Below are 26,465 nucleotides of genomic sequence, written 5' to 3'. Positions count from 1 at the left end.
AATATTTCTAGTTTGATTTACTCTAATCTTGGATAATTGTGGGTTGACCATAATAGAAATCTTATTTTAAAATACATTTACATTATTGAGAGGATTATATATCATCCAAGGAAAAACTAAAAGCTATTCATATGGTAGTCCGGAGCAACATTAGTTTATAACATTCTTCGGAGAAGTTATTGTGGATATTCTGTCATGGGAAGCGGTATAAAAAACAAGGGATCTTTAGAGTTGCCTGATGGTCTGTGAGAAAGAAATGAACTGAGCTTTAATTTTTTTTTAACTATTTATTTTTTAGCTAAAATAACTCAGAAAGGTCATCCCAAGATCTCCTCTTTAAATATGTGTGTAAAGAAAAGGGGGGTGATTTTTTTTTTTTTAATGAATAACTTTATTCCTAATTACATGCACTTTTCTGCAGTGGCTTTTAAGTGAAAGGATTATGAGATAAGAGGTAAGATAAGAGATACAAGGTAAGGGCAATAAAAATGTGATTACTACATGATGATAGAGAAAATTAAATGGATTCTATCAGGCTGCTTATTTGATGGAGCAAGTATTTGTTAAACTGTAGTATTGAAAATTGACCTTGTGATATTTTCAATAACAGTGGCAAGAAAAACAGTAGCTTCTGGGGAAGAAAGGTGTTAATGGAAAACTATTTAAATTTTTCTTGTGTAGGCATAGAATCATTAAGGTTCATTGAGAGGGCTGGTTCTTGCCCATAATCCTATCCAATTCAAAATTTTAAATTAGCAAAAGTCCTCACCCTTTAGGGAAACTGATTCTGATTCTAAGAATATGAAACTTCTTTATGCCTAGAAGATAAAATCTTCTGCTTCTCTAAGCTCGTAGGTAGGGGTCGAAGGTTAAGAAATAATGCTTTTAATAGGATGGTTAAACAACAAGGTCCTACTGTATAGCACAGGGAACTATATTCCATATCCTGTGGTACCAATAATGGAAAAGAATATGAAAAAGAATGTATGTATATGTATAACTGAATCACTTTGCTGTACAGCAGAAGTTAACCCAACATTGTAAATCAACTATACTTCAATAAAATAAACTAACAAAAAATGTTTTTATACGGCATTGAATCAAGGAATGTCAAAATTAGAAGCCTAGATAGGTTGTTATAGTTTAATATAGACTTAGTAATATACAGTGTACACTGGCAAGTGGTGGTTTGTTGCAGAAGGCTCTATCTACCTCCTCACCCTCCTCCACTCAATGGCTAGTTTTAAAACAACAGCAACAAGATTCAATTGATTTTTTTTCCCCCATTTTTGATGAAGGGATTTATGCCTTACACGTTTTCTTCCTAAGACATGGAATCTAGAAGGTGAAATTTCTATCACTTTTGCATTGTATTTGGTTCTGTTTTTGTCTTAGGCATAGACATTTAGTGTCAGGGATAACAGAACACCTGAAAGTTGTAATGTTATGTATTTTATATATAAAAACAAATGGAGTATCAATTACTAGACAGTCATGTACTGGATGCTTAATTCAGATGGGTTCGTCCAGAAGTACTTCTTTTTAGTAGTCTGGCTATTTGCAGATTTATACCATAGCTCTACTTTCTGTCAGGGGGTCTTTTCAATGTTAAACTAACTAGTTGTCCTCTTCAGCTGTAAAACTGTGTGTGCATGCTTGTTCATGCCAGATTCATATAATCACCAAGTGCTTTTTCAGCCCTAAAAATATTAGTTCAGTGGTTTGCAGAGTTCCGGACAAATCACACACCCCCTCACAGATCAGAAATCTTCATCTTTAAACCACAGTCACATTTTATGGAGACTAGAATGACATGGACATATTTGAAGATTCCATAAAAGGAATTACTAAAATTTCATAGATTTATCCCGTGAATCAACTAGTTAGCCTTTCCTTGGTTAGTTAGGAGATGAAAATGCCTTTCAGTGAATTATCACTTCCCTGGGTTAGGAATTGAACCCTACAACTGATAAACATTTTCATACTTTTTCTAAAAATTTATGACATTTACCTGATGAAGTTGGGTCACGTAGGGGGTCTCCTGACTGCAAAAACATTCTGTACAATCTTTTGGTTCTGTTGTTCTTTGAGGAAACTGATTTGCAGTGATCTTAGGAGCAGTTTTCTTAAGAGATACTGCCGCTGCTTCTGCAAACAGAGTATATAACGTATCACTAGAAAGGCACTTGCGAGATAGAGAGATGCGCTCAGACCAACCTGGGGAATTAGTTCCCAGTTATCTTCATTTAGTTTGTTGGAGAACACAGGAGTGGATTATCAGAGAACTTGCTTTGAGTTGCATATTAAGGCTGGAGTTAACTTCTTTGATTTTTATCTCTTAGAAATAATGACCAGACATGTTACATTCCTATAGTGTTTTACACTCCCTTAGTTGGAAAAGTGACTTATCCCCAAAAGGGTCTTAAAGTACTACTGCTTTGTCATTCTGGTGAGTATTGGGAACAGCCTCTTTAACATAAGACTTGAAATCTAGTCCCAAGTTTGCTAGTAACAGTTTGATGTTGGTCAAGTCTCCTTAATTTCTGAGTCTGGTTTCTTACCTGTTGGGCTAGACTTACGTATTTTAAAGGTCCAGTGCACAAATTCAGTGTATTGGGAATGATACTTTTGTGTGGTTAATCCTTAGCAGTCTCCCTTTTCAATAGCATATCCATTAAAGGGCATTAAGAGAAGGCAAACATGGGGCAACTCATCTGATTTGTAATTTATGTCAAAAAGTGGAGAATAAAATCTTCAGCTCACTTGAGGTATAAGCATTGTTGGCAGGGCTGGGGGGCAGTGGATTCCTGCTATTCTCTAATACTTTATTCAAAAAATATTTGTTGAGCTCTTCCTGTGTGTATGCAAGGCACTGTGATAGACACTAGGAATACCGTACTACACAGGGCTGATGTGGTCCCTGCCCCTCACAGACAGGCAATGGAGCAACAGCACAGACTTCTCTATGCCTCCATTTCCTCCTCTGTAAATTGGGGATGATGATGACACCTATACCTCATAGGGTTGTAGTAGGGATTAAATGCATTAACATATAAAGTGCTTAGAACAGTGCCTGGATATATGCATACCCAGTGACCCTGCATCCCACTCTTGGGTGTATACTCCACAGAGATGCACACATATGTTTATTGGGAGACATGCACAAGAATTTTTATAGCAGCATTATTCGTAATAGCCCCAATTTGGAAACATTGGATAAAGAAGGTAGTGGGATGTATGTTCCTATAATGGAAAATTCTACAGCAATAAAAAAGAACAAACTCCTGCTACAAGTAAAATCATGGATGAATCTCACAAACAATGTTGTGTAAAAGAAGCTTGACATGAAAAAATACATACTAAAGAAAAAGAACATACTGTATGATTCTAAAACTAATCTGTGGTGATGGAAGTCAGAATATTGATAACCGTTATGGGGGCTAAGAGGATGACTAATGATGAAGGGAGGCCTCTAGGGTGCTGGTAATGTTTTATATCTTGACTTGAGTAGTAGTTCCATAGATGTCTTCACTTTGTAAAACTGAGCTCTTTAACTATTTGTGTGAACTCAAAACAATTCGATAAATTATAAATCTATATGCTAAAGTTGGATCATCATAGAGATCCAGAGAGATGCAGTCATTTGCTCCGTGTTGAATTTTTCGGGTAAAGAGAGACTAGAACTCAGGTTTTCTGAGTCTCAGACCAGTGCTTTTTCTTATATTCTCCATTTTTCTTCTCTGTGTTATACTATATTATGTTACCTTTTCTGATACTTACAATGGGTCAGTTTGGAATTACAGCTCCATAATTAGCTGGCTTCTGCGTTTGCCTTATTTGTAGAATTATCAATACTAAAATGTTACAGCCATTGCTGGCTACCTTTGGAGAAAACCAAAATTCAGAACTTACTAGTTTGTGGGGGCTTTTCCTTTTACACCCTAGTCTTCTAATAGCAATCACTGAAAAGTGTAATTTAAAGGCTCACAATAAATGCATAGTTGTGCAGAAATTTCTGATCTGGGAAAGTTTCTGTTTACTTTCTTACTTGCACTCTTAATAAGCTATGAAAGAAATCATTTTTCAGCATTTTTTGCTCTCACACAGCTCATAAACAATGTAGTCTAATTTGTCAAGGACAGGAATAACCATCTCTTATCAGGAAAAAGCTACAGAAGTTTTTCTCAGTGTGGAAAAAGTTGGCATTTCTCAGACTCTTACCGTCTTCATGTGCTTTTCTCTTGATGCTCAAAGTTCTTGGGTTTTTGGTATGACTTTCAAATAATTCTTAAACAAGAGAACATAGGAGAAGAATCATTATATGACATCGTCTAAAATACATTAGTCTTCAAGCATTCAAGTACACTAAAGTTAGAACATTTAAGCAGTTGGACAGATGAAGAATGAATTTAAGAATTAGGAATATTTTGGTACAAGATTTGAAAAGACATTGAAATTCTTGACTTATATTAGGTATGTGATTTATAATAATTTAGGGGGTCATTTGAACATAAAATAGTGTTAGGAATTTATTATTGAAGAATTTCTTGCTAAGTTAAATGCAAAGGGGAAAGTTTATAGTATTTTCATTTTGAAAGGGTCAATTCCAAGGTTACCATGTTTCCATTTGGCAGTTCTGAGAGATGGTTGTCTTAGGAGGCCATCAACTTCTTCATAAAATCTCATTTTTCCTTGAGGGTTGCCATTTTTCTTTTGTAAAACTCTGTATTCATATTTTAAATTTTTGTATTTGGTACGACATTGTTTCCAGTCTCTGTCTATTCCAAACTGCATTAGTCTTCTGGCGATTTCCTCAAATAGTTCTTTGTTTCTTGTGGCCCCTTCAAGCATTTGCTTAATTTTTTCGTCAGACCATATGTTTATAAGTGCTCTGACCTCATTTTCACACCAGTGTTTTCCAGCCTCTGTGTCGCTCACTGTTATAATCTGTAAATGACTTTTAGCATCTTCTAAAGGAATATGATTACCTATGAATCGACATGAGTTACAATTATTCAAACTTTTAGATACATCCTGTATTTGAATATCATTCATTTAAAACAACCTGGATTGATGTAAAGCACTGAGAATTTCAGTATAAGGATCAATTTTTTTCATATATTCATATGCAAACAAAATATTTTTTAAATTATAAGGCAGACTAATCCCCAATATTAGTGAGAATAATTTAGCTGCTTTTCATCAATAGGTATTCTTCATTGGATATTTATGAATATGGAGAGTCTCTGTATTTACAGAATTTTTCAGTAAGAAGTGGGAATAGGGACTTCCCTGGTGGGGCAGTGGTTAAGAATCTGCCTGCCAATGCAGGGGACACGGGTTCGAGCCCTGGTCCGGGAAGATCCCACATGCTGCGGAGCAACTAAGCCTGTGCGCCACAACTACTGAGCCTGCCCTCTAGAGCCCGTGAGCCACAACTACTGAAGCCCACGCGCCGCAACTACTGAAGGCCGCGCACCTAGAGCCCGTGCTCCGCAACAAGAGAAGCAACCGCGATGAGAAGCCCGCGCAGCGCAACGGAGAGTAGCCCCGGCTCGCCGCAACTAGAGAAAGCCCGTGCGCAGCAACGAAGACCGAATGCAGCCAAAAATTAAATTAATTAACTTAAAAAAAGAAGTGGGAATAGACATTTTCTTTACTCCCTACCATATTCTCTACCAACTCAGGTATAATGAGGCATTTGGGATAATACATAACAGAGATCTTCCCTGTAACTATTTAAACTGGTATATATTAGATTTTCAGTATCAAAAGAACCTTTAAAATTCAACAATGTATATGCTGTACCTGACCCAGTGATACTGTGCAGTGCTGTAGGGCCGCCCACCTCTTCTGAGGCAGTACTTACAGTGTCTTCCTCTGTCAGAAAACAAACAGTAGCAATTTAAATTTGTTGTTCACAGAACCTAATCTACTTTTGCAATTGAAGATTGTGCTGAAAAAATAGTAAGACTGGATCCCAGCATCAAAACTGTAACCTCAAAGCCAGGAATATTTGCCATCTGTAACCAAACTTTAAGATGCCCTAATAGGATTCACCACCAACACCAAAATGTTGGAAGTGTTCTTCCTTAAAAGTCTCAAGGCAGTATGCTCTGTTTGGGAGTATGAAAGTGCTTTGTGATCCAATTTGGTAACGTCTTTCATTGTTACATTTTAATGCCTGCCAAAGTGCTCTTATATCTCTTTTTTCATTTGATCCTCATTTTAACTAAGAATGATCCTTATTGCAATACATATAAAGGAATGAAAGACTCTAAGATTTTAAGTGGTTTTAGCAGTTTTCACATTCAGATGTTAACAGCAGACAAGCGATAAATATTTTAAGGAACTTAAAATGCTTAGCCCGGTAAATATAACAGGGATTTATTCTAGTGGACCAGTATATGTTTAGGATGTTTACAAGTCAGATGTTTGTAATTTGGGGAGAGCGCCTCATATGGGTATGTTGGATTGCTATGTTGAAGTACAGCAATGCTGTGACACTCTTCTTTTATCCCAACTGTACTTTCCTATACACTGGGACATTTAAAAAAAATCTATATTACTAAGATTAGGCATCTAGTTGCTTGCAATCATTATTGTAAAATTAGACAAAGGTTTGTATTAGTAGATCTGCGAGGCAAAAATGTAGTTAAGAGGGCAGTAAGCATATGCAGCAATGGGTATGTGGAGATTTATATCAGGATAGGACCTGGTCTTCTTATTTAGGACATGTCTGGACTATGAGACTAGGATGAAGTTTAGCTTCTGGCAACATCAAGACCTCAAATGACAGGCTGTACTCTGGAACCACATAAGGCTACCTAATAAGCTACTTTTTTAATTGAAATTTTTATTGAGATAATTATAGATTCACATGCAGTTGTAAGAAATAATAGAGATCCCTTCTAAACTTTGCCAAGTTTTCTCCGATGGTAACATTTTATAAACCATAATATTATGTTACTTCAAGGATACTGACATTGGTACAATCTGCCACTATGATTCTGATTTCCCAGATCTTATCTGTACTCATTTGTGAATGTGTGCATGTGCACTTGCAGTGTGCATTAACTTCTATAATAATTTTATCACCTATGTAGGTTTGTGTCTTTACTATCAAGGTCAAGATACTCAACAGTTTCATCAAAAGGTTGCCCTTTTATAACTACACCTACCACCTCCTTCCTTGCCCAAACCCTTCCCCTACCCTTGCCCCAGTGGTTACTTTCAGAGAGCCCAAGTCCAAGGCAAACTTTGAGCTCAAATCTCATTTCAGCAAAACATGAATTTATACTTAAGTGAACATTTTACTTACGTGACTAAAACTGTCAGTTCCTAGGCTGAGGCACATGTTCTATTCCGGGAAATAACATTTACAGAGATTAGGTATTATGTAGAAATTTTGAGTAATTAGTTCTAGACAGTAAAATGTCATATGTGGGGGGGAGGGAGGAATCCCTAAATTTAGTATCTTTTAAGGAAAGAGGAGCATTTAGTTTCTGTTATGTCCGCCCCAACTGTGTGTACGGCAATTCAATTCTGACACTAACTGCCCAGAATTAGCATCAGACTCTGCAGTTTTAAGGACTCAAATCTTCCACAAGACTGCCTTTACTTCACATGCCGGCCACACTTCTGGCTGCCTGGCTATAAATTCAGGGGGTGCCATGACCTCCTCAGGTTTGATAAATTTGCTAGAACGACTCTTGAACTTAGGAAAGTGCTATACTTAGGATTACAGTTTTATCGTAAGAGAACTCAGGAACAGCCAAATCAAGAGGCACGTAGGGCAAGATTTGGGAGGGTCCAGGATGCAGGATGTGTCACCCTCCCAGCGTATCAGTGTGTTCATCCAAGAAGCTCACCTGAGCCAGAGTTTTCATCAACATGATTGATTTATGGCATGACCTACCTCCTGGAGGTCAGGCTGGGCCAAAATTCCAACTCTGATCATAAGGGTGGTTTTTCTGGTGACCATCCTGAAGCTATCTAGAAACCCACCCTGGATCACCTCATTAGAATTAAAAACAAAAACAACAAAAAAACCCTAAACCCTTCTACCACTAGAAATTCCAAAGGTTTTTGAAACTGTGCTAGGAACTAGGGGCAAAGACCAGACATAAGCTTTATTTTGTCACAGCTTTTTAAAAGTTTATTAAATTATAAACAGTAAGAATTAGAAAAATGACACCTTTTTAATTAACAAGTTGCCTGTGTTTAAATTTATCAGCTTACCTACATCTTAGCTTTTTTTTATACTTATAATTTTTTAAAAGTTCTCAACACTGTTTCATATGACTAAAGTACATTAGAATATATAATAATTTTACTGCTAAGTTTGCCCAAATTGTATACAAAATATACAGAAGTGTTTAAATATTCCATTTTAAAGAAAACTATAGACTAATCTTCAGTCTGTTAAAAGAAATAAATGAATTGGAGAAAACAAAATGCTTGGCACGCCTTCTGAGATACTAACAATAGATACTTTAATGCCCTCTGCTGGCCATCACATTGCTAATTTTTGTGAAATTGCCAGGATAGTGAATATTTTAATTTTGGAAATACATTTTACTACAGCCAAAAGGAAAATAATTTTAAGATTATTCTTAAAAGAACCATGTAGTCTTTCACATGTGATTTTTAGGCTGACGATAAGAGTGGCCTCTAATAGGATATATGTGCCAGTCTCTACCCCTCTGAGTTGATCTACCTGTGACTGTCCTATACTAGAAAGCAGTGACTTTGGCCAGAATGCCAAGGTATTGAGGTATTCTACCTCATTTAAATAGCAACTGATATGGAGATTCATTAAGGCAATTTAATTTCTCCATATTCAGAAGAGACAGGTAGCTAGCTGATAAGATTGTCAAACACAAATTTCCCTTCAGACAACCAGCCCTTTCTCCCGCGGTAGCTTTCTGATTCCTTTTATCCTCTGTTGCCTATGCTCAGACAGGGAGAAAAATAAATTTATTTTAAATCCAAAGAAGTAGTTATTCAGTTTTCATGGGCCATTTCTTTTTACTTATTTACTTAGGCATAGCCTAAGAGTCCTATGATTCTTCCCAGTGATTAATTTCTTCATATTTCATTGGTCATACATTTTTTAAGTGATAATTTGCTGGAAGTAGCTGATTTTTCTACCCCGAGTGGAATCAAATTGGATTTTATGTATTACTGTCTTCAGCCGTCTGCTGGTATTATTCTCTAACACCATGACAACCTGGCTGTGCTTGATGATCTTCTCTAAAAATACAGGTGCCTGAATCCACTCTACAACACACACTAAACCAAAATCTCCAGGAGTTCTAAGTTGGGAACTACTTAGTTATCCAGAATTCAGGGGTCCACAGCTCTAGCTGGATTTTTATTTGAAATACGAAAGAAGCTTATAGTATACTTTCAAGGTAGGAAAGTGTTACTTTTGGGAGATCGGTTTTATGACCAAGTGTCAACATTAACAATATGGAGCAATGGCAACTCCGATAATAATATTTATTAGTAAAATGTATAAAAACAAAATGAGGTGACCTCTACCTATTGATGTGAACTTTTTTTCTAAAGATAAATATCCATGTCTTTAACCTCAACAGAACAATCTTCCAAATAGTGGACTGGCAACTTGTGCATCAAGAGGTATATATTGCAGGTGTGCCTAAAATTCTTGCCTATTTAAATTGTTTTCATACGTATTTAGCTGCTGAGATCCATGTGGGTTTATACCTTTGCTTTTATTTTCATCTGAAAGTTTAAAATAGCATTATTTCTAGAATGACTCTAAACATCCTGTTTCATATTTTCTAAATATATTCCATACTAACATGTAAACATACCAAACAACTTTTTAAAACCTATCAGTTTACATCCGACTTAATATTTTCCTTTTACATATAAAAAATTATCTTGAGGTGTTGTACCTAAGTGAGTTTTCCAGAGGACTAACAAGCTTACATCTTCTGAATGCTAAAGTTTTTAACTTTTTTCATGGAAATCCTTCTGCCTTATTAAACACTATACGTAGTAATCTGACTTTAACTCCTAATGACAAGGGCCATTGCAGTGATACCTTTAGAATCCTTAGGAGCACAGAGCTTTGTTTACTTTTGTTGTCTCACTCTAGTCAGCTGCACATTCCTGTCTAGTTAGTCTCCTTAATTTCTCTCCATTTATACCTGTCAGTGTTCTGGCAGCTATCCTTTCTCCCACCAAGCTTTTTATCTGAAGTTTGCCAGGACCGTGGGGCACCTGATTTTTTAATCAGCATTGGTCTTTATACTTTCCAAGGCTTTATGAAGCTTTGGACTGAAAGACTACATACAAGGTCTGTGATGGCTAGGCTTCTGCTTGGGGGCTTAGTGATCCCCTCTTCCCCCAATTTTGGTTTGTGTAAAAGGCAAACCATCCGAGAGGAAACACACACTCTTCATCCGCTTACTACCCTATACCCCAGGGCAGTGGTTCTCAAATTTGAACATATATCAGAATCACCTGAAGTACTTAACAGATTGCTGGGCCTCACCTTCAGAGTTTCTGAGTCTGGATGGGGCCCAAGAATTTGCGTTTTGAATAAGTTCCCAGACGATGCTGATGCCGCTACACTTTGAGAACAACAGCCTTAGGGAACTTTACTGTCATTAATAATTTCCACCTTCCATTTCTGTATTTTGGAAATGTATTATCCAACAGTACTTCATAATGTTATAACATTCTCGTATATGTTCTTTTTTTTTAATAGATCTTTATTGGAGTATAATTACTTCACAATACTGTGTTAGTTTCTGTGGCACAACAAAGCGAATCAGCCATATGCATACACATGTCCCCATAAAACTCATCATGAAGACCTCACCCTTATGACCTCATCTAAACCTAATTATCTCCCAACGGCCCCATCTCCAAATGTAATAACAGTGGGGGTTAGGTCTTCAACATACGAATTTGGAGGTGACACAGTTCAGTCTGTAGTAGCATCTTATAATAACATCTTATGTATTTTGTCACAGACCAAAAAAAAAAACAAAAACGAATATTGTTTTACCTGTACCAGGGCTTTGTCTCATATCTGTCTCTCTTAGGTCTTCTGACATATTACCGACCAAGTCATCTTCAGCTGCATCTCCAGCAATGACTGTATGAACATAGTGGGATATATGATGGTTTGTTTTTTATTCACTTTCAGATTTGTGTTTTAAGTTCTGATATATTATTTTCCCCTTTAGAGTGAACCTGATACTAAAAACTATGGTTGTTTACTTTTCTGTAGCTTAGATTCCCCATCCTTAAACATATTTTTTAGTCTTAGGTCACTATAAATATCTGGTGTTACAAATCTCTTACTAGGTCTTCTGACATAAAACTGACAGTCATCTTCAGCTGCACCTCCAGCAATTACTGTATGAACATAATCAGGCCGCTGCTGTTGGGCTACTTGATCACCAATTATTTTACATTTTAATTTTAATGGGGGAGATGTATAGTTCTCCAGTAGACCAGTTTCTTTTCTTGTCCACCAGTGAAACATTTTAGGACTTCTCACCACCATTTCCCAATCCTAACTCTCTATCATTTCCCTCTCTTTCCCCTAGACACACACTCATACTCTTAAGAATTAGGACTGCATCATTTAATGATGTTAAGATCTAGAAACATTATGTTTGGTAGAGGTCTTTAAGAACGTCTTGTCCAGTCCGCCATTTTACATAGTCAGGTCTAGAGGAGAGACTTGTGAGTTCAAAGTTCCACAGAGACTGAGTTAGAACTTGGATTTCCTGACTCCTGGCCTAGAACTCATGCAGTTTATTTCATGCTGTCTGTCATGTCTTTGTGTATATTGCATCTCAATTCTTTGGGTTAAACTCATTTTGAAGAACTTTATGATGTGTCCCAGGACAACTCACACTTACATTCTCACAGGTTTTGTATTTTTCTAAGTTTTTCAATGCCCCTTTTCTGTTTACTCATGATTTTACCACAACTAGTATGAAAATTTGCTTTAACTTCTGCCATCTGGAATTGCATTTTTGCTGTATTAAAATTGGTCTTTTTAAACTTCTAGAAATTCAAACTTCTTTCCTCCTTCTGTGTAACTCTGTACTATTCTCTGTGTTCTGATCAAATATATATGAAATCTGTTTCATGATAAATTGAGCAATTAGCTTGTTGAATAGCAGTTAATGAAACCTATTTAACTTAGACTGTATTCATGTATTGACATTTTTTTATATGGTAGCATGATGTTAAGATTACTTTTCTTTGCCTTCCTACCTGTCTGATCCTCTTCCATTTTTACATTGGCACATCCTGTGGCTTGCTTTCCATCGTGGGATTCCTGTTCTTGTGAGTTTTCTGTTTTACTGTGTCCCAGAATAGCATCCAACTCAGTAAAAAATTTCATACTCTTAGTCATGCCTAGGTCTTGAGCCATTCTTACAATCTTGTATTCATGTTTTAAGTTTTTGTACTTTGTTCTGCACTGCTTCCAGTCTCTCTCTATTCCAAGTTTCTGAAGCTCGGCAGCAATTTGTTCAAATATCCTTTTATTTCTCACTGTTCCCTCTAGTTGTTGTTGTATGCCTTTATCAGACCAGATGCCTATTAGAGCCCTGACTTCTGGCACAGTCCAGTGTTTTCCTCCTTCATTTGCTACAGCTGGAATGAAAGTTGGATTATTAGGGGGTTCCATTATTGGTGTAGAGTTACCTGTACCGGGTGGGGAGGGAAACAGATATATGGGTTACATACGTCAGCTAAGATAAATAATTGGATGCAACATTAGTAAAGGAAGTAATTTTCTCTGTAGGAGATGGAATGCAAATCGTGGCTTAGCTTTTCTCTTAAACTAGTTGGGAAATGGAAGTACAGAACCTGAATCTGTTCCTTACCGTGACAGTGACTGGCTTTAACAAAGCTGTGTTTTTAATTAGTTACATTTCGATCAACTTTCTTCTCTATCGTTTCTTTCTCTTCCATTCCACTCCTTTAGTATGTGGGATGTATGTTAGTATATAGTGAAAGTCGAATATATAATTTTGTAATATTTATTTGTCAAAAGCAATAAATATAATTACATAAGAAAACAGCTTGTTGAAGACAACTTTTTCATGATAGGTGTGAGCAATTTATCTCCTTCCCATGCTTTTTCTTTATCTAATGGTTTCCATTTGCTGCATATCAGAATCTCCTAGGGAGCTTTTATAAACCGCTGCCCTCACCCCTCATCCCTGGATTGTGATTCTAGTGTGCAGTTCAGGGTTGAGAACCAAGAATATTCATGAATGAAGGGCTTGGAAGAGGCACATTAATAACTGGTGCTTCCTACTCTTTGTGAAAATAAAAGATGTCCCATTGATTAAAGACCAAATGCCAAAGTGAAATATTATATTCTTTCAATGCAAGGAAATGTGCCAGAAATTTCATAATGCATTAGGCAGAATGTCTCCACTTAGTTATAAATCCTTTAATAACTTTGTATTACATCTCTGGTACAGTTTTGCAACTCGTTTTATGGTAATGGCATTACTTGACATTATATTGGTTATTTAACAACCCATTATCTTGTTTTTCTCAGATTTCATGTTTAATAAAAAGGTAGTTGAGACCTCAGCATCCATAACATTACTCATTAAAAAACACTATAGTATTTACTTGAGGTAGGGAGTTGTTTTTATTTTGTGGTGTATTTAATTTCTTTAAGATGCTTTTCGGTCTTTTTCCATACTTGGATTAACTTTCAGTAAGAATTTAGAAGCAAGAAGGAGATTTATGTTGACTTTTTGGGTGAATAAAATCATCCTTGACTTCATTATGGATTTGATATTATTTACTTTCAAATATAAAATTCTGTTTTTCTTAGACCCCGGGAATGCTGAAGTCATATGCTCATTAAATATTAGGCACTTACTATGTGTAATTTTGGCCATCAGATTCCTTACTATATTTAAAGAATAAAGATTGGAGGTTTGAAGGCTAATATTTCCAGGCAATTTACATTTTGTTAAGGAAATCATTTGTTTTAGAAATGATTTTTTTTTTTTTTTTTGTATAGGTTGGTAAAAAAGAGGGAAACATAAATTAATCTAAAGTGTTTCTACCAGGAAAACGCATCCATCTTCTCAGATTTGAAACCAATCTTACTTTCCAATTTGAAATTGGATCAGTTTCATTATATATTTGGCCCACCATACCATACCTACCTAGTTCCATTGGTCTGACATGAGAAACCGAAAGTAAAGGATTTCCTGGGATGTCTTCCTTGTCTACTGATGTAACTGACATTTTGCCTGGAAAGAGAGAATTCCTTTTAGAAATAAGTACGAAGGAAAATTAAAATTGGATTATAACTGATAATGCTAATAGTTTGAGTTGAATTTGTTCATATTCATGAAGGATTATAGATTTAGGGTAGATGCTTTTTGTAATAGTGGTATAATATGGTTTAAATATTTATGTACATAAAGAGAAATCTAATTTCTTCCATCCCATTGACATTTTGAACTTCCACTAGAATTGTTTGCTTATTTTATAAGTTTCTAGAGATGGTTGTAGTTAGTTTTCAAATTAAATTATGTCTTTAAAATGAGGTATCTTCTTTTTTTTGTATTTTAGGTGCTTTAACATAGTTGGCCCTTTAAGTGATACTGGTAATGTGAGAGAGAAATCCTGCAATGAGATAATCAGAAAATCTTGTTTTATTGTCATATATGGTCAAATAGCTGAGTTTGTATGTATCTTATGTAACTAGTTGATTGATACATACTAAACTTTCCAGAAATTAATCTAAGTTTTGCTTAAATGGACCAAGGAATATACCATTTAAAAGAACCATGCCAGCCTTGAAATATGAAGACATCCTTCCTTGATCTCCTTATATCATTTCCACACGTTTTTCTAATTTTGTTTTACTGAGTAACAGAAATAGCATTATATTTTACATTAGGAGATCAAATGTTAGGTATGATTTTGATGGTGTAAACGTTCATTTTAAAATCACTATTCCCATTATAATTACAAGGCATTACATTAAAGAATAAGAAAATGAATGCTGTTTGTCATCTTAAAGATTATACTGGGGATTCTTATAATTAAAAAAAAAAAACAAGTGAAAAATAAGGGAAGTATCAGTGTTTTCAAATGGCATAATTATATAAATTTAAAACTCAAAATAAAAATTGTCAGTTTTTAAATCAAGTTTCATAATTATTTGAGGCTAAATTGCAGTTAGGGAATGTTTTGGATTTAGTTGGGAATATGGGAAATAAAAACCTGAAGTTACATAAGAATTCTCTTTAGAGAGAAGAACAAAAGATATTCATATCCCCAGGTAATTTAACAACTGAGCTTGATGAGAACAGCAAGGAAAGGTAGGGTTTGCTATTCTGTTATCTGCTTTAGGGCCTACTTTCATTTACTGAAAAGGTCCTGGAGCTGAACATATAGGTGGGGGGAAAAAAGAAAAGCTCTCTCTCCCCAACTTCTTCAGGGGATTTCTCTTTTTTTTCCCTTAGGTTGGTCATTCCTAACATGAATCCCAAAATTGTATGTCGGGGCCCCATGGCATGGAGATTTTAAACTGAAACACTTAAGTCATTATTCCTAATGCATTTGTATATAGGAAGAGGAGGGAAAGAGAGCGGAAACTTTCTTTCAGTGAAGGAATATGATTTGGCCGCAGTCGGCCAAAGGTATTCTGAGGTTGAGGATAATTACAATTTCCGGAACATGAAACGTCTTAGAATTTGTATTTGGGTCTTTTGCCAAGGCTCAGTCAGACTACCTGCTGCCTAGCAGAGGGGACCAGATCCTCTGTCCTTACCCCTTGCATGAATGCGGTTGATCCCAACAGTAGAAAAGGCCCGTTCATTTCCTTCCCTTCCTCTTTTTACCCTACACCAATAAAAATTCTGCTGCTTCCACCAAAAACACCAGAAGACATTATAAATGAATTAGACCTGGAGAAAGGAGAGCTTTCTAAGCCTTAGAAAAGAAACTATGTGACTATGTTAAAACTTTCAACTTTTGTGGGTTTAATAAAAATCAGCCAAACTTGTAAGGCGAAAGAGGTCATGCAGATTTTTCTAAGACCTCAATTGACATGAACAGTCAATTTGTAAAACTGAATAAATACGTAGGAAAATGTTCCACAGCACTAGTAATTAAGCAAACGCAAAGTAAAAGTTATTTATTGCATACACTTGGTTGTACTCGGTTCTTTATTAAATTAGCATACTCCATTATTTATTAAATTAGCAAAGTCTCTCCCCCTTTCAACCTCACTCCATAATCTTACTTGACAGGGTTCTATAAAAGGGACAGTCTCATTGTTAAAGTACAATTCTTTTGGAAAGCAGTTATTTTAGCAATATGTTTCAAAGTAATTATACCCCCCCCGACCAGAAATTGAACTCTGATAGTCTATCCTAAAGTAATAATTTTAAATATGGACAAAAGATAATTGATTGTAGGGAATTCCCTGGCGGTCCAGTGTTTAGGACGTGGCGCTTTCACTGCTGGGGCCCAGGTTCAATCCCTGGTCAGGGAACTGAGATCCCGGCGTGGCCAAAAAAAGAGAAAGGTAGTCGATTGCAGCATCCGTTATATAAGGGGGCAAAGACCCAAACTCTGGTATATGCACTCAGTTAAATATTATGGAACCATTAAGTAACATTTAACCCTAAATTATGGTCAATTCTGGGTATAATTTAAAGATTATTTTAAACGTAAACAAAATGCTAATTTTTTTGTAATTTTATAATTTAAAAAATTGTATAAAAACAATCAGTGGCATTGTGGAAGATAATGTGAGATGGGCCTGAAAACTAGGGAGGCCAGTTAAGAGGTTATCCTAATATTCCATGCGATGATGAAGTTCTGGATGGTGGTAATGAAAATGGAGCAGAGAGATAAATTTATGAAACACGTCAGTAGATTTGTTTTAAGGACTTAGTGACTGGCAAAAAATCAAGGTTGTCTCAAACATTTCTATTTAAGTGACCAGAAATACAGTGATAGTAAGGTGGAAGCAATTTGTAGGAGGATCAGTTTTGATGGGGGAAGAGAGTTGGTTTTAGAACTGGATGTTTGACATACCCTAAACATACATGGTTAAGGTGTATTGTGGGCCCTCTGCTTATGAGTGAAATGTGGAGTTTGGAGCCATGCAAGTAGCTGAAAGGGCTAGAAGATCCCATTAAGAAGTGAAGATATTAGCATCACATCTTCATTACACCAACCTGTGGTTAAATCAAGGCCTTTCAGAAGCTCAGTGAGTGATTTACTTATTGTTAATCAATACTTAAAGCATTTAGATGATGATGAGTGCAGAGTGATTAACTGAATAAAATAATATAATTATTGTTTAACTTGGAAATGACTGCAAAGCTTTCTCAGAATTTGGTTTGGTATTAGTGTAAAGGCAGTAAGTTGGGTGGATTTTTTACCAAAGGATTTTATTATTGAGCTTTAAACACAAAGTTCAGATAACCCAAGTTAACTCAACTGTAATCTCTCATCTTTAACCCCCCTTCTTATTTGGTACCTTTATTATACCACTTACCACTTTCTTTTGGGTTACATTTATTCACAGTTCCCTCCTTTCTGTGGTTATATCCATGAATGCATGTAACTCACTGCTTTGCACACGGTGTACACAGACAGTAGGTATTAAACAGATTTTGAATTGAATTGAACAACTCTGTTCTTAAAAATAGCTACTCTAAGATTTTGGCCATGGGAGAAATCTCATTACTGCCATTGATTTTTCTCAATTTGCCTAGTGATGCATTCAGCTTTCACAGTGAGCAAATTCTATGTAAATAGTGTTGGGTTTAACAACACAGCAGCTCAAGAACCTTGTTTTAATAAGGCATATATTATTTTGCAGATATTGTATTTTTTGCAGATTAAAGGTTTGTGGCAACCCTGTGTCAAGCAAGCCTGTTAGCGCCATTTTTCCAACAGCATGCTCGTTTCGGGTCTCTGTGTCACATTTTGGTAACTCAAGATATTTCAAGCTATTTAATTGTATTATGGTGATCTGTGATCAGTGATCTTTGATGTCACTGCTACAACTCACTGAAAGCTAAAATGATGGTTAGCATTTTTTTAGCAATGAAGTATTTTTTAATTAAGGTATATGCATTGGGTTTTTTTTAGACCTAATGCTGTTACACATTTAATAGACTACAGTATAGTGTAAACATACTGTATATGCACTGTGAAACCAAAAAGTTTGTGTGACTTGCTTTGTTGGGATATTTGCTTTATTGCAGAGGTCTAGAGCTGAACCCACAATATCCCTGAGATATGCCAGTATTTAAATCATTTAATCATAAATCATTTAATCTATCAAATCTATTTGTTTTACTTACTGTTAAAATGGAGATGTTCTTCCAAACAAGTATTGAAGTTCTTTATCAGTTATTAGTATTTTAGTGCTTTTATTTATAAATTTAGGAAAATGGGAACATAATATAGAGCAGAAAGTTCTGTCTTATTTGGAGCTGTGGGAAAACAACAGTTGAGCAATATTTTTTTTTTTCATGACTCTTACAAAATTAAGACTTAAAATATTTTCAGAACCCAATCCATTTTCCAAAAACTGCATCAACATGGGTAAGGAGCAGTTGGCACTAGCAGTTGGTGTCATTTTAATGTGTTTTTTCTGTATTTTACAGATTTTTTAAATGGTTGGCATTAAACTCTTTTTTAAAATTAATTTTTACCTTGTGCAAAATAGCATATACATAACAGGTCAGTTATTTTTCTCAACCTTGATATTTCAGGCTATATTTATCATATGGACCCAAGTCTGGTTCTTTTACAGTTTGTTAGGTAAAAACAAAAGAATGGTACTTTTTCTTTTTACCTTCAGTGATCTCTGGGGCTGTACTTTGGCTCAGCGTTGCCAGGCACCTGTCATTTGCATCTTCCTCTGTTAATTGTTCATACTGCAGGATCGCATCCAAATCATGGAAGAACTTCATAGTTTTAGAGCTGTCTCCAGAGTTGTGGGCATATTTAACTGCTCTGTATTCATATTTGAGATTTTTGTACTTTGCCCGGCACTGTTTCCAATCTCTGTATACTCCTAGTGCTTGCAGCCTTTTAGCAATGTAGATAAATACTCCTTTATTTCTCAGTGTTCCATAAAGTTGTTTTCGTATATTTTTTTCTGCCCAGATACTTAGCAAAGCTTTAACCTCTTCCTCAGTCCAGTGCTTTCCTGCTCCACTCTCCATGTTGAAAGTGACCTGGAAATGATTCACTATTTCTAGCCAAGGGTTTGTTTCCTAGGAAACCAGACGGCTGGTTGTCAATAAGCTCTGAAGAGCTGAAAGGATCTAGTTTAACTGGTTCAAGCTGCCTGAGGGGAGTAACTTGAGAAACTGCCAAATAAGCAGGCTTTGTGATTAAAGAAGCCTGGACCTAAATGATTCCTAATGTTATTCATTTCAGCTTTAAAGGAAAAATTACCCTTGAGACTAAAGGGAAAGAAAACTTTTTTTGTGTTTATTTCTAGTTTACTGTATGATTGTTGATTTTTTGTTTGTTTGTTTTGGAAATGGTTGGCAGAGGTTCTTTCTGCCCTAAGGTTTATGGCTAACATTTTTATTTCTCCTCTGATATGAATCACTTAGTCTTTGAACATTGGTTAACTACAAACCACATCATTTCACTAAATAAATAAATCCTAAGTCACAAATTATTCATTTATATAGGATGTAGAGTATTATGCATGTCTGTTTTCAGCATAATAGTTCATAGTATTTAAAGCATTCGTAATTTAGTAAAATCACTTCAATTTTAATTTTTTAGATTTTTACTTTGCAAGTACATTTAATATTGTAGTTTTTCTTGTCATTAAAATGTCTGAACAATTACAGTTTTGGAAAAGATCCTTTTTACCAAATAAATCATGTATTAATTGTTAATGTATACATACATATTATGGTAGAGATTTACTTTTTATTTCTACCCTGATATATATTCTTTGGAACAAAAATTTGTTAATAAACATCTAGTATTTATAGCACTTGTTCAGAACTATTAAAAATTGTTGAGCACTTTGAACCTTTATTGTATCTTTTGAGTTTGTACTCCACTGTGGTGCAGATCCTCTAAGTACTACCAGTGTGTTACCCTACCTAGCTAGAAGCCTAGCTTCTGGCTTTCTTTGTATCATCACCTAAAAATACTAATGCAGGAAATGAGATACAGAGTGCCTCATCAGCTTGGGGTTTTTTGAAGTAGCATTTATTTTCTGAAGACAAAAGTGATAGATATTTGTCAGAAAAAATTTGATGAGTGCAAAAAGCAAAACAAAACAAAAAAATAAATTTTGTTCATAATTCCAGTACCACAAGCATTTTACCTGCTATTTTATTTGGAGCTTTTTATTTATATCTACATACTCAACCTTATTTAGAGGTCACATAATACAGAGGTTAGAAGTACAAGTTTTGAAGTCAGATTGTCTGTGTTCTAATCCTGGCCGTGCCACCATTCTCTGTGTGACATTAGACAAGTTACTTCTGTTTTTTTAGTGTTGTCCTTTTCTGTAAAATGGGAATGGTAATCATAGTACCTACTTCAGAGGATTGTTTTCAAAGCCTAATAAATTAGATCATTCATGTAAATGCTCAGGACAGTGCCTGGCATATTAGTTAGAACTCAGACAGTCTCATCTGCTGCTATTGCTAATTGTTGTCATTGTCATCATCATGAGTGGAAGTGGCGCTAGTGCTAGTAGCATTTACTGTGTTGTCAGACTGAGTTCATGGATGTTATTGAGAAAAGTATGTTTCATAAAAGTCATTAAGAAGCTTATCAATGGGGTAAATTTAACAGCTGATACCTTTTTATATTCACAGGGGTCAGGAGAGCGCTGGTATTGTGACCAGTGATGGGAATTCGATACCAACATTCAAAACACACAAGGTATATTTAAGCATTAAAAAATGTTGAGTATAAAGGTAACAATAGCCCAAAGATAACTAGTATATAGTGGTGAGGGGAGGAACTTTGAATAAAAATAATCTGTAATTAGAAGTATAGTTGACCCTTGAACAATGCAGGTTATGGACGCTGACCTTCGTGCAGTCCAGTATCTGCATATATCTTTTGACTCCCCCAAAACTTAACCACTCATAGCCTACTGTTGACGGGAAACCTTAACTGATAACATAAACAGTTGATTAACACATATTTTGTATGTCATATGTATTATATACCGATCTTACAATAAAGTAAACTAGAGAAAAGAAAATATTATTAAAATCATAAAGGAGAGAAAATACATTTACAGTATAGTACTGCCTTTATCGATACAATAAGCTTATGTTGTCTTTTTACAAGATAAATTCTGTCGGTACCTATGTTAATGTAGTCTTAGTAATACAGAACACTGTATATGTTATATGTATTACTAACACTAGACCTCAAAAATGAAAAGATAATGTGAAAAAATTCATATTTATAGGTATAACAATTCATGCGTTGGTAACAAAGAAGCAGCAATATGATTGCTTTATGGTTGCCTAGCCTATACACTAATAAATGAATCGTTATAAAATATCACTCACTTTATGCCTATGTAAGGATGGGCTATCCACTTTAATACCGGTCTTGCACATGATGTACACGATGACTACTTAGGCAATGGTGATGGTGGTGACACAAAAATGTTTCATACGGTTTTTGCTGTACAGTTACTAGATTTTCACAAGAAGACTCTCACACATCCACAACAGATAAGTTTTTTAACTGTACAGTATGTTGATGATTCACTATTCATTAAGTGGAAGTGGATCATCATAAAGGACTTCATCCTAGTAGTCTTCATTCCTAATGAGTAGGCTGAGGAGGAGGAGGAAGAGGAGGGGTTGGTCTTGCTGTCCCAGGTGTGGAAGAGGTGGAGGAGGTGGGAAGGGGAGGCAGGAGAGGCAGGTACACTGTATGTAACTTGATGGGAATATGTCATAATTTCTGTCTGACTTTTTTGCTTTTTTAATTTCTCCCAGAATGTTTCTATGTGGTACCAATCGTTCCACGGTTTGCTTTAGTTTCAGTGCCTGTATCATAGAAGGGTCCATGTTGTAAAAGAAGTCCAAAAAGAGTCTTGAATAATCGGAACCCTACTGCCAGAGTGTCAGTTTGTTTCTGGCACTGCTTCTTCTGTGTCTTATTCCTCATCATCTGGCACTGGTTCGAAAGCACTCATCTCCACCAAGTCATCTTCTGTTAATTCCTCTGGTATGGTGACTGTTAGCTCTTGAATTTCTCCAAGATCCCCATCTTCACCTTCATCCCACACACCTTCATCCCATCCCATTTTTATTTATTTATATATTTATTTTTATTTTTTATTTTTTTGCCATATCCACAATCTTTTTCATGATTTCTTTGACTGGTTCTGTCGTAAATCCTGTGAAGTCGTGCACAACATCTGGACACAGTTTTCTCCAGCAGGAATTTATTGTTTCGGGCCTGACGGCTTTTCCAGCTTTTTCTCTAACAACAGCGGCATCTTCAGTGATGTAATCCTTCCAGTCTTCCATGATGTTCTTTCTGTTGGGTTTGTCTTCCATGGCGTAGACAGTCCTCTCCATACAGTACCTTGTGTAATGAGCCTTGAAGGTCCTTATGATCCCCTGATAAGGAGGCTGAACTAGAGATATGTTTGGGGGCAAGCACACCACTTTGACCGCTTGGGTTTGACCGTGTTGAACTCATGGGGTTCTGGGTGGCAGGGGCGTTGTCCAATATCAAAAGAACTTTAAAAGTCAATCCCTTACTAGCAAGGTACTTCCTGACTTCAGGGATAAAGCATTGATGGAACCAGTCCAGAAAAAGTGTTCTTGTTGTGCAGGCTTTCTTGTTGTACAACCATGAGTTATAAGACTAGCAGCCGGACTTCCCTGGTGGTGCAGTGGTTAAGAATACACCTGTCGGGCTTCCCTGGTGGCGCAGTGGTTGAGAATCTGCCTGCCAATGCAGGGGACACGGGTTCGAGCCCTGGTCTGGGAAGATCCCACATGCCGCGGAGCAGCTGGGCCCGTGATCCACAATTACTGAGCTTGCGCATCTGGAGCCTGTGCTCTGCAATAAGAGAGGCCGCGATAGTGAGAGGCCTGCGCACCGCAATGAAGAGTGGCCCCCGCTCTAGAGAAAGCCAGGGAAGCCGCAACTAGAGAAAGCCCTCGCACAGAAACGAAGACCCAACACAGCCATAAATAAATAAATAAATAATAGTAATAATAAAAAGAATACGCCTGTCAATGCAGGGGACACGGGTTCAAGCCCTGGTCCAGGAAGACCCCATATGCCACAGAGCAACTAAGCCCGTGCACCACAACTACTGAGCCTGTGCTCTAGAGCCTGTGAGCCACAACTACTGAGCCGGCATGCCACAACTACTGAAGCCCGCACGCCTAGAGCCCGGGCACCGCAACAAGAGAAGCCACCGCAATGAGAAGCCTGTGCAACGCAACGAAGAGTAACCCCTGCTCTCCACAACTAGAGAAAGCCCGCATGCAGCAACAAAGACCCAACACAGCCAAAAATAAATAAATAAATAAATAAATTTATTAAAAAAAAAAAAAAGACTAGCAGGTGCTGTTTATCTTTTCCCCTCAAGGCTCGGGGGTTAGCAGCTTTATAGATAAGGGCAGTCCTGATCCTAAACCCCACTGCATTTGCACAAAACAGGAGAGTTAGCTTATCCCTTACTGCGTTAAATCCTGGTGCTTGCATTGCTTCACTTCCTTACTGATAAATGTCCTTTGTGGTATTTTATTTCCCACAGTAGGGCACTTTTGCGTTAAAACCTGTTTTTTTTTGCGTTAAAAACCTGTTCAGGCAGATATCCTTTCTCCTCAATGATTTTCTTAATGCTGTCTGGGAACTTGTCTGCTGCCCCTTGGTCTGCAGAAGTCACTTCTCCTGTTATCTTGACATTGTTTAAGCTAAATCTCTTCCTAAAAGTATCCAACCATCTTTTGCTGGCATTTAATTCTGCAGCTTTAGATCCTTCACCTTCCTTTTGCATTGCCATCATATAAAGACTTCACTTTTTCTCGAATCATATTAGATAGGTATGCCTTTCTTATAACAATCATGCACCCACATAAAAGCTGCATTTTCAATATGAGATAAAAGGGTATTTCACAAAAAGTGCAAGATTTTTGTGCCTGCTGGTGTAGCTGCAGCAACGGCTTCACATATTTCCTTTTCTTTTTTTTTACAATGGTCTTTATGCTGGATTCATTTATCTTGAAATGGTGGGACAGCCGCAGCTGCAGACCTCAATCTACAGTAGACATCAAGCAATTCAACTTTTTCTTGTAAAGTCGTGACTGCTTCTTGGGAGCACTTTCAGCATCACTAGTGGCACTTTGTATGGGTCCCATGGTGTTACTCAAGGTTTACGGTATTGCAGTAAACACGAAGAAAAATACGCAGGAACTGGGAGAGGAGACATTTTACTGCAATAGGCAACTTGAGGTAGAGATGAAGGGCTCACCTGGAGAGGATTAGTGTCACATGGCATTTTAAGTGGGTACTTGCAGCACTTGAGCTCCCTGCAATATTAACAGGAGGTGGCTCCGAAATTATTACAGTATTACAGTACAGACTGCAGTTCATTTTATGCAGTTATGATGTAATACTGCACCTTTATGTTTGTTTACATTTCTCGAAACAGCATATAGCACAGTTTATGGTTTGTGTTTGTTGTGTGCATAAGTTTTGATAAATGTTAACATTTTATAATAGGATTGTGTATATTTTGTGGTAGTAAATGATAAAATAGACTAGTATCTACATATATTTTATTCATGACATACCTATCTTTTTCTTAATTTTTTTCAGTTACTCTAGGCTACATGGCTCATCTGCCAAGTATTTTTAAATTGTTGCAAATCTCCAAAAAAATTTTCTGATATATGTATTGAAAAAAATCCATGAAAAAGTGGACCTGTGCAGTCCAAGCCTATATCGTTCAAGGGTCAACCATTTCTATTTGTCATTTCTATTTTTATTTCTCTCCCAGTGATGATTTGCTAGACTGACTCAGACAAGTCATTTATTTGAATACTTTAGCATGCTTTAATTTAAAATTACAAATAATTTAGTTTATTGTATTTGACAAATGTTAACGCTTAGTACATCTGTTCTTCAATGTTTTATCAAAAAGTATCTTATAAAACAAGCACTTCAACATTGTGACTACATTAAATACCACTGAATTTTTCACTTTAAAATGGTTAATTTTATGTTATGTGAATTTCACCTCAAATATATATTTTAATGCATCACAGTTCTTACAATTAGGTTAGTCCCTTTTTTTTTTAAGATTAGAATTCTGAAGCACAGAGAAATTAAGTGAACTGCATTTTCTAATTTGGGATTGTCTGAGCAGAGGCATATAAAAATGCTACTAGTGTTTTTTTCCCTAAAATGAGCTCTTACTTTGACTTTGCAAGGGAATGGGTCTTGTAAATCACGTCTTCACTGAAGACAATTTGAAGAAATTATATACTTCAAATCTTGGAATTGGACACACAAGGTACGCCACTACAGGAAACTGTGAATTAGAAAATTGCCAGCCCTTTGTTGTTGAAACACTTCATGGGAAAATAGCTGTGGCACATAATGGCGAATTGGTAAATGCTGCTCGCTTAAGGAAAAAGGTAAGGTTTTTTTAATGCTTTTTTCATGATTGTAATAAATTACTGAAAAGAAGTTATTGAGGAGCTTGGAAAAGGGTATTATCCTATTGTTGCTACCTGTTATCTAACTGCAAAGAACAACTGTATCAGAATTAGCTGGAGTACTTGTTATAATTACAAATTCTAAGAGATTCCCCCCCAGAGTCTGGGGAGGGGCCGGTTGCTGAGTCTGCATTTTAATATGCTCCTAAGGTGATTCTGATGCACTGCTTTGGAGTTGAGATTTGGAAAATTGATTTAAGTATTCCCAGAACTTTGTTCTGCCCTCTTCTTAGGCTCTGGCATTGTCATTACAATAATACAGTTTTTTTGCTCCGAAATGAAAAAAATTCTTTTTATTCAGACAATTTAAAAAAATATAAATATGAAGTAAAAATTATTTAAAAACTCACTATTTAGAGGTACCACTGGAAGTTCCATTCTAAACAATACCTAGGTCATTATTTTTCGCCTAACCCCTTACCCAGATGCTAGACTTCACCTCTATACATTTTGCTGCATCAGGGATGATCAGTGAGGATGGGTAGCCACCATCACCACCACCAAAAAACCTGAGTTGAGAGTCTGCACTGCATTGTGCCACTCTTACGGGAATGTGTCCTATCTGTCAGGAGTGTCGAGGGCTGAAAAAGTTAGAACCATAATTCCAAACCCTCATGCCTTCTCCGTCCCCCTCCTCCAGCCACCCACTGCAGGTCTACAGTCCATCAAACTTAGTTTTCAAAAGCTTTC

At 36.3% G+C, this 26,465-nt stretch overlaps 2 protein-coding genes across 2 annotated transcripts in view; one reads left to right on the top strand and one right to left on the bottom strand.

Moving 5' to 3' along the window:
* Nucleotides 1-19,244, bottom strand: part of PAICS (phosphoribosylaminoimidazole carboxylase and phosphoribosylaminoimidazolesuccinocarboxamide synthase) — a 51,006-nt gene extending 31,762 nt beyond the window's left edge. Inside the window, exons 1-5 of the mRNA XM_061192329.1 lie at nt 18,872-19,244; nt 14,202-14,288; nt 12,274-12,708; nt 4,222-4,287; nt 2,012-2,148 (exon numbers count right to left, since the gene is read on the bottom strand). Of these exons, the coding sequence (XP_061048312.1) occupies nt 2,012-2,148; nt 4,222-4,287; nt 12,274-12,708; nt 14,202-14,288; nt 18,872-19,244 (1,098 nt within the window). The remainder of the gene's footprint in view (nt 1-2,011; nt 2,149-4,221; nt 4,288-12,273; nt 12,709-14,201; nt 14,289-18,871) is intronic.
* PPAT (phosphoribosyl pyrophosphate amidotransferase) overlaps nt 1-26,465 on the top strand; it is a 34,932-nt gene that overhangs the window by 1,447 nt on the left and 7,020 nt on the right. The window contains exons 2-3 of the mRNA XM_061192328.1: nt 20,877-20,943; nt 25,488-25,694. Coding sequence (XP_061048311.1) covers nt 20,877-20,943; nt 25,488-25,694 — 274 coding nt within the window. The remainder of the gene's footprint in view (nt 1-20,876; nt 20,944-25,487; nt 25,695-26,465) is intronic.

The sequence above is a fragment of the Eubalaena glacialis genome, chromosome 5, assembly GCF_028564815.1.
Source record: "Eubalaena glacialis isolate mEubGla1 chromosome 5, mEubGla1.1.hap2.+ XY, whole genome shotgun sequence".
NCBI classification, from domain to species: domain Eukaryota; kingdom Metazoa; phylum Chordata; class Mammalia; order Artiodactyla; family Balaenidae; genus Eubalaena; species Eubalaena glacialis.
Note: the sequence above shows the minus strand (reverse complement) of the source record. Positions and strands in the feature narration are given on the sequence as shown.